The following is a 9,071-nucleotide window of genomic DNA, read 5'->3' as shown; positions in this document are numbered from 1 at the left end:
AGGAATTCAACCCAAAGGCCAGCTCAGCCCCTGGGTGGGAGTGCAGAGGGATGCTCGAGCACCCCCATGGTTTCCATCTGGCCCCCAGGTTGCTGTTGGAAGAGTAAAAAGGATAAGATAAATTGCTCAAAAGAAGAATTAAGCCCCAAAAATCACCCCAGCTATGCTTGGCTCTTCCTTTCCAGCCACAACAGCACAGCAGGGCAGAGTGGGAGCTGGCTTGGGGAGGGCTCGGGAATATGGGACCAAGCCCCAGAACACCTCTACCAGGTAGGGAGGGACAGCAGGATACACCAAGCCCCCCCAAAATACCCCAGAACAGGACAGCCAGATGCAGGGGTAGACACATTTGTAACAATTTATTGAATGAGGCAATAATAGACACTGGGAAAACAAGGGGGGGTCCATGCTCTGCTACTTGCCTGGTTTTTGTTTTTCTGGGGGGGTGGGAGGGTAGGGGGGAACCTCTCTGACTAAAAGAACATCATTTCATCGCCAAAGAAACACTGACTTGAAAGCCACCAACATCTTCACAACGACAATAAAAAAATAATAATTAAAAAAAAATAAAAACCAAATTGGAGAACCAGGACTGTTTCTATGGAAAGATCTCCCTCCCCTTGTTAAAGTACAGAAGAAATGTATACAAAGAACATTTGATATTTTTCCATATAAAACAAGTAAATACAAGAATCTGAAAACTTCCTTGAAGGCGGAGCGAGATGTGGAAAATGTTGTTAACAGCCACTTGGAAATAAAAATAATTAAAAAAACAACAACAAAAAACCCCCAAAACCAAATGCCAAACCAAAACCCAAAAATTAAATACCATGCACAACTGCACACGCAGCAGGGCTGCGGCTGACGGAGGGCTTGGCTGGGTGCTGCCACTGGGACACAAGGGTTTGGCCTGGGGGAAGTCAAGTAGAATTTGTCCCCCAAAAAACCCCCTGAGGTTTTTTTTTTAACCCTCCTGGAAAAGTTTTTGGGTGATGGGGATTAAAAGTTCGCAGCAGCAGCAGAGCTGTGCTAGGAGATGCACGTTGGGCAAGGCCAGGGGGGTGGCTTGGAGGGTTGGGGAGGCCAGAGGGGTCCATCGAAGGGAAAGGTCTGCACTCACATCCCCCCCACTACCTTCAAATGAAGCTTTGCTTGTGGGAACCAGACTCTCCGGGGATGGGCAGGGGAGGATGCAGGGTCCTGGGGATGGCAGCGGGGACAGGGATGAGCCCAAGGCAGCTCTTTGGCAAGGGAAGTCCTGGGAACATGGTGGGCACGCAGCAGGGGGATGCAGCCAGAGCCCCTCTAGAGGCATTTCCACTCCGGTCTAGATCCACAAAAATGGGAAATAATAGTAATAACAACAACAACAACAATAATAATAATAATAACAATAAAGAAAAAAAAAAGAAGATCTAACATGGCAGGTACATTTTGAGAGCAGAGAAATAAGAACAGGTCTCCAGTGTGCACCAAGGGGAGCCAAGCGGAGCACGGCTGGGTCCACGGCAGTGCTTACGGCCATCAAAGGCAGCAGTGGCCTCGCTTGCCGGCTCGGGGAGGGCGGCAGTCCCGCAGGCTCTTGGAAGAGCGTTATCCCTTCAAGAGGTTGCCACCCCCCTGCAGTCACACATGCATGGTTTTTTTTCGCCAGGAGAGAAGCCTTTTCCAAACTCACTTCCTTTTTTTTTTTTTTTTTTTTTTTTTTTTTTTTTTTTTTGTGTGTGTGTGGTTTTTTTTTCACTTGTGTGTGTGGTTTTTTTTGATTTTTTTTTTTAAAATATAAAAGTCCATGTTAAAATCTTTGAAACCTAATTTTCCAAGTGCGGATGGCGGAGGGCTGTGCCTGGGAGCTACTGCGGAGGAAGGTGCCGGTGCAGCCTGGGAGCAGAGGTGATGCTGCTGGAGCAGTTTTGGCTGAGGGCATCTGTGCTCCAAACCTGCCTCAGCCCCCTACCAGGCCTCACCCCACTCCATCCCACGCTGGGCAGAAATGAGGGCTAAGGGGTTGATTTGCTTTGTTTTCTTTTAAATCTCCTCAGAATGAAAGTCCCATCACAATTTGGCTTCTCATTCCGAGAGCAGAGTGGCGCTATAAAAATGCACTTAACACACATCCTCTGCTAGTATTTTTTTCTTATTTTTTTTCTCCTTTAAAAAAAAAAAAAAAAAAAAAAAAAGGTTAACAAAACCTTTGCTTCCAAAGCTGGGAGACTCAATGCCACCTGATTGCATCTCTGGAGAGGTGTAAAAAAATTATTCGCATAAGAGACAAGGAAAATCACCATGATCCTGCTCTGGGCATCATCACTGTTCCAAGGTCACCACTTCCACTGCCTGCCCGTCCATAGTGACGGCACTGTCCGCTATCCTTGTGGTAACGGGTGCCATCGCCACCTGAACAGGGCCGTTGCCTTGGGCCAGGCTGGTCACCACAGTCTGGTACATGCTGACGGGGATCTGGACGAGACCTGAGGAGACAAAAAAAACCCAACCGAGAAATAGGAGTGGGGTTGGGAGGGAAAAAGTGGAGCAAGACCAGCGCAACAGATGAGGCTGGTATGGGCACATGTTGTGGCTGCTCCAGAGATGATCCTTTGGATTGCTGAAGTCCTCCCCGACCTGCAGCACTGCATCCAGCTCTGGGGCCCCCAGCATAAGGAGGACACGGACCTGTTGGAGCGAGGCCAAAGGAGGCCATGAAGATGATCAGAGGCTGAGGCACCTCTCCTAGGCAGACAGGCTGGTAGAGCTGGGGCTGTTCAGCCTGGAGGAGAGAAGGCTCCGGGGAGACCTTGCAGCGGCCTTCCAGTACCTAAAGGGGCTGACAGGAAAGCTGCAGAGGGACTTTTTAGTAGGGCCTGTAGTGACAGGACAAGGGGGAATGGCTTTAAGCTGAAAGAGGGGAGATTTAGGTTAGATCTAAGGAAGAAATTCTTTACTGTGAGGGTGGTGAGGCACTGGCACAGGCTGCCCAGAGAAGCTGTGGCTGCCCCATCCCTGGAAGTGCTCCAGGCCAGGTTGGACGGGGCTGGGAGCAACCTGGTCTAGTGGAAGGTGTCCCTGTCCATGGCAGGGGGGGTGGAACTACATGGTCTTTAAGGTCCCTTCCAACCCAAACCATTCTGTGATTCTATGCAGGGAAAGACAGCAACTGAAGACACCTGCCTCCCACCCAGCAGTGTCTGTGCTGGTGTAATTATTTGTGGCTTGGCGGCCTCACTGTGCTGGCTCGCTCACCATGATGCCATGTGGGATGGGAACAGGGATGGGATGGGGCAGAGTAGGGTGGCAGCACGGCAAGCTCAGCCTGCACCGCAGGGCTGTCTGGCCACAGGGAGAGAATAAGGTTAAGGAGGAAAGAGATAAGAAACTTTTGGAGGAGGAACCCAATACTGGGATGGTACACCAGGTACCTGTACAGCCAACCCTGTCAGGCCATGTTTTGCTGGAGGCAGGGATTGCTCCCACGTGTTTCTCTCAGAGCTGTGAGTGTGCCACACAGCCCAGCAGTGGTCACCACCCATGGACGAAGAACATACTTCTGAAACATATTTTTCCACTTGACTTGCCCAGAATTGAGAACCCTGGGGCTAAGGATAGGATAAATTTGGCTTCTCCCTACTGTGACTCTTCCATCCCCTGTAACTCTACACACCACTCAAACACCTTCCTGTTGTGATGTGTGAGAAGGATTCCAGGTGGCAGGCCAGAGACCACCCATCCTGCCCACGAGCCCCAGTACAGCTACCAACCTCTCTCAAACACGATTCACTTCCTCCAGCTCACTTTCCATCCCAGCTGGGTCCTTCTGCCTTCACACCAAGATGGGTGAAGGGCAGCATGGGACCAAGCCCTGGCCAAGCCATACTGGCTCCGGGCACTGACTATAGGCACTCTTGCACATGTATACATGACATATAAGAGAAATAAAGGAAAATAAACCAAGTTTCTCAGCTCTTCCCCCATTATGGATGGGTCCAGCAAAGTAGGAAGTATCTTCTTCCCAAGGGTGGCTCAGCTACAGAAAGGGATCAGATGCTCCCAAGCTGAAGGTGGCAAAGCTTAGGGCATGTTTTTGGCCACAGAGGAAATCACCACTGTGCTAAACGCAGTGAGTCCTGGTTAGCTAGGTAACACCAACCAAGATGACAACAAAACAACGAGGACCCGAGGATATTGTGATGTGAATGATGAAAAGAGATGAAAAAAATAACAAGGAGCACTGGTACTGCTTGATACAGCTGGGCAGGGGAATAGCAAATCCTGCCGGCTGGCAAGTTAAACTTCATCCTTCTACTCTGGTGTTATCTGCCTGTACCCACCACTGCCTTTGGCTTGGCAAAGTGTGACTTAGACAAGCAAGCCTGTAAACGCTACCTTATACACAACGTTTCTGAAACTATCTGCACCTCTCTTGAAGGGGGGTGGGGGGAAATGCTTTTAGAGGTCATCAAATCCTTCCAGCCAGCAGCACAGGATGGCCAGCCCCTGAAACAGCATTCAAACGATATAAGACAGCAGGTTCCTGACCCAGGCTTTCCCAAAAAAGCAGTACAATCTCTTTTGATTCAGGTTTCTGTGGCAGAGAGCAGACCTCTGTCCTGCCAAGGGCACTCGTTTAATAACACAAGGCAGCAGAATGCGGCTCGGTGTCCTCAGATAACTCACTGTACAGACAGGAAAGCTTATGAGTTAATCGTGCTGACCAGGTGGGTGACCCCAGCAGAGCGCAGCGTGCTTCGCAGTCCTTCAGCATTCCTCCTCTTGGGATCTCAAAGCGCTCTGCAGGTAGGAAAGTTTCATGATCCTCCAACCAAAGGGCTGCCCTATGCCCAGAGACTTATGTTCCATGTTCGCCCAGTTCACAGCCCAAACAAGGAATTGCTTTCCCGGTGCAATGATTCAACACTAACTGCTACGAACGGTGTGGAGCAGTCAGGAGAAGGTACAAAGCTCCCAGAGTGCTTTCTAATAGATGAGAGTTTTAGGCAACGAAACACTGAAATGAGAGCTCACACTCAGCCCTCTTGAAGAAAATCTCCCAGACTCTTCAAGGAAACATAGCACATCCCAGTTTAAGCAGGTGCTAGCACAGACCTGGAGATCTGACCTGGGATGCACCTAAAATCCCCGCTCCAGACCAACAACACAATTAAGCCCTTTGGGTTATGTGGGTTGCTAACTCGAAGACAACTGCTGGAGCTCTCAAATGACAGTCTACTACCCATGGCCAACCCAAAGACCAGAGTCACCACCATGTTCATGGACCACAGAGCATGCAACATTAAAAGCCTGATTCCTCCATGCCTTGCACGTTGGCCAGGGAAGGGCTGCTGCCAAAGATGGGTGCTATCAAAGGACTGAGAGACCTGAAGACCCAACCAGTGTCTTCTTTGTAAAGGATGAGTTCATGTCACCCAAGATTTGACCAAGGCTGGCCACATCTTGGAGCACACAGAAGAGCAGGGAAGTCTCCGTGAGAGACGGCGACACGCAGATCCCTTTCTGCATGGGATTAAACTAAATCGTCTCAGCATATGACGTAGCAGCCTTCCTGCCAGGGGTGGTAACAAACCAAAGGAGGAGAGGGCTGGAAAGTCTGCTGTGCATTAAAGCAGAGATGATCGCCCTTGGGAGAGAGACGATTAAACTACTGAGATACTGTAATCAGGTCTAGGATTGGCCCTGCACTGCATCTGCTCAGGCCTGCACCCTGATTAGCCCTAATCTAGCTGGCATATGTTAATCTAAAGCGTGGATTTGAGACCCTTTCAATTGTATTAAAAACAGGAAATCCATTAGACAAAAAACCCAACTTCTTCAAGTCTTTGAAAAATATGTACCTGCAAAGAAAGCGGAGCTGTGCCGGGGTGCTCTGTGAGGAATGGAGCACACAGGGAGAGCCCTGGCTGAGGCAGGGAAGAGGGATCCCATCGGACCCTGCATGCAGCTCAGATCAGCTCCTGCCTGGGGAGGGATGACAGTGGAGGTGACGAATCATGCACCAAGCAGCACAGACCATGGCCACAGGCTCCTGGCAAACAGGAAGATGCAGCTCAACTGTGTGTTTGCTTCCCCTTTGTGAAGTCCCCAGAAAGCCCCTCTGGAAGGAGCGGTGGGTGAGACATGAAGCCCAGGCACCTCCATCCCTCTGCGAATCTCCCGTTCCTGGCCACCAATCTCACCTACCTGCCAACACTTCCCATCCTTGGCAGGGATGAAAAGCCAGCTCCAGCCAGCTGGGCACAAGGACAACATCTACACAGGAAGCTGGGGCAGAGCCAGCACTGAGGTCCTGCCTCTCTCTTACCTGCAGCGTGCCAGGGAAAGACTTTTTTTGGTGGAGGATCAGATGGCTTTGCTAGGAAGGAGGCCATGGCATGGCCAGCATCACCTGACAGCCATGGAGGGGAATGGGTCAGGACATGAGGGTGGCCAAAAGAGAAGGAGAGCCACGGCAGGCCTTAGGGATTGAGATGGCCAGCATGACTCCAAGGATTATTGTAGATTGACTCTGAGATGGCTGCAGTTGTACTCTAATGCTGGGTCAGGCAACATTAGCAGCTGCATTTTAGCTGGGGGACTGTGATGGGCCGTAAGAGATCATGAAACTCCTGCTGCTTCAGCAGAGAAGAGGTGACAGCTTACAGAAGATGGGTAAGGGTTAGGCTCTACCTGCAACCAGAGAGCTACAAGATTCAGAAGCAAAAAGTCATGTGATGGCTGACAGAGACATCTTACCTGGCATAGAAGGCAGATCATCATCAGCAGCATAAGAACAATTGTTTTGATCCTAAATTACAGGTGACTGCATTAAACCACCACATATAGGGCTGGGGGGGAGAAGGCTGGGTGGGTGGGATGATTCTGTGCCCTGAGAACTGGTGTCAAGGTTCAGAAGTGCCCTGGACATCCACGACAGTCACAATGCTCAGGGAACTGGGGTCACTGGTCCGAGCTTCTGCCTGGCTTTAACACCTCTTCACCCTTGAGATCAAAGCAAGGGCAGCATGAGAAGGAGATACGACCAGTCTCCAGCTGTTGCGTGCATTCCCAGTCGTATCTGCAATACTGTCCTACTCAGGGACACGATACACACTGTTTTTTTCACAGTATCTTTGGCTGAGTCCATTCTGCAAGGTGCATCCTTATCTCCTGTTCAGTGTCTGGTAGTTTAAAGTGACTCAGGCCATCTGCTAAGGTGCTCAAAGTACCCAGATAGCTAACCATGCAAGCAGATGGGCTCTTCAGTGTCCCAGCTCCACGAACTGGTTACTTCCTGACCATAGATGAGGTGAGGTCTATACCACCCAAGCCCATCGCCATGTTGTTTGACCACACCTGGAGACGTGGGCTGAGGTCTTGTTTATCAACATCCCATGTGGCTCCACATCCAAATGCCAAGAGTCTGAATAAAGCTTATTTAGTGGGTATCTCATTCCAGGTATGAACCAATCATACTAGATGTGGATGGAAGATGGGCTAGAATGGCAATGCAGATCCTACCACCACAAAGGTTCCATCAGTGAGGAAACTGTAACAGCCCAAGGCAACCTTGGACAAAGCTCTGTCTGAAGGTGGACTGTAAGCACCCAGTTGTGATCTGGCACAGATGGTATGAAAAGCCTTGCTGCCTTACGTCCTGTGAATGCTTGGTACGCTCTCATTATGGCAGCAGTGGGAGTTTTCAGCTGGACAGTCAGGTTCTGCAAGCCTTGAAATGCACCCTAGAGTAGAAAGGCCTTCATTGATACCAAGACAGAAGTTGTTTCAATATCCTGTATGGACATTCAGTGTAACACTTCTGAAAGCTTAATCTTCACATTAAATGTCCAAAGACACACAGAATGGCTAGGAGAAACTGAACAGTGTGCAACCTCAAGGGACCCCTCAGCTGCCAGTCACTCACTGAGAGATGTCCTCTTCCCAGATGAGACGGGTTTCTCCAGTGAGGAGGACTTGGCATGGCCCTCTACACCATGGAAAGGCTTAACAGCAAGAGCTCACACATAACTTTTTCTGTATGGAGCTCAAACAGGAACACAAGAATAAAGTCTTGGAGGGTCAGGAGACAGCCCCATTCTGGACCAGACAACAGCAACCCCCATCATCACGCTGAACATCAACTCAAGAAAGGAAACAGCTTCCTCTTTAAAAAAGTGCAAAATCCTCTTCTTTGATAGCATCAGCTACAACAGAGAGCTCATCTCCTGCCAAAGCAAACTCCTGTGGGAACAGCCTCTAGAAAGGGAGGGTTGTTGAGCAAGCAAAGGCAAATGGAGAAGCATTACCATTTGGCTCCTGCATCTGGGAGCCAGGAGTCTCAAGCAATGCTCAGCCCTGCTTTGCGGTACTAAGCCAGCCTAGCCCCAACAAGAAAGGGAAGGGGAGATGGTGCAAGCCTCTCCAACACACCCTTCAGGTGTCCTTCATGTGTGTTGAAAGGTGAAGGAAGTTTGAGAGGGGTGCTGTTAGCGGAGCTGAGTTTATGGTAGCAAAAGCTGTGAAGCCACAAGAAACAGTGCTCTGAGTGCAGAGCATGGAGGAACAGGGGGCACAGGTCTGGAGTCATGAAGTAGCACAGAAGTATTGCTCTTGCAATTTCTTTTATGGGGCAAAATAGAAAATGCACAATGACTTTAGCAATCACCTTGGAGCCCTTGACAGGGCACAGAATGTCATCTGTTTTTTAGCTAGGCAACATAATTTCACAAAGAAACAGGACCTCGACTGAGACCTGCGTGTCCCCTTCCAAAAGGAGTCCAAAGCCTGTTTCAAATTGCCAGAAGCATAAGCCACAGTCAGCTGCAGCCAGTGCTGCTCCTGGGGATCCACTGACACCAAAAGCCTACTCAGCACCAAGTAGAGAAAGAATATCTGGTGCAATAGACGCCAAACTTGAAACATCTTGCTCTGTTCTCTTGGATACCAAAGAGTTTAAGTGCTGAAAGTTGTTCAGTTCATCATTTGCTTTGAACATCTGCAAGAACTGCAGAGTCAGGAAACCACTGTCAGTGGCCTTACGAGTCTCTCAGACTTGCTTCTACGTAGAAACGCTAGAGGTAGAG

At 49.7% G+C, this 9,071-nt stretch overlaps 1 protein-coding gene across 10 annotated transcripts in view; it reads right to left on the bottom strand.

Annotated features, from left to right (window-relative positions):
- Nucleotides 1-340: 340 nt before the first annotated feature.
- The window catches only part of NRF1 (nuclear respiratory factor 1), a 74,193-nt gene continuing 65,462 nt past the window's right edge, over nt 341-9,071 (bottom strand). For 6 of the 10 annotated variants that reach the window (XM_055808381.1, XM_055808387.1, XM_055808389.1 and 3 more), the window contains one exon: nt 2,150-2,471. In XM_055808381.1, coding sequence (XP_055664356.1) covers nt 2,308-2,471 — 164 coding nt within the window. In that variant the 3' untranslated portion in view covers nt 2,150-2,307. Of the gene's footprint in view, nt 2,472-9,071 lie in introns of all 10 variants that reach the window. The other 4 variants (XM_055808383.1, XM_055808384.1, XR_008747806.1 and 1 more) reach the window with 4 other exon arrangements.

Source organism: Falco peregrinus, chromosome 6 (assembly GCF_023634155.1).
Source record: "Falco peregrinus isolate bFalPer1 chromosome 6, bFalPer1.pri, whole genome shotgun sequence".
NCBI classification, from domain to species: Eukaryota; Metazoa; Chordata; class Aves; order Falconiformes; family Falconidae; genus Falco; species Falco peregrinus.
The sequence above is the reverse complement of the archived record's forward strand: the minus strand, read 5'-3'. Positions and strand labels throughout refer to the sequence as shown.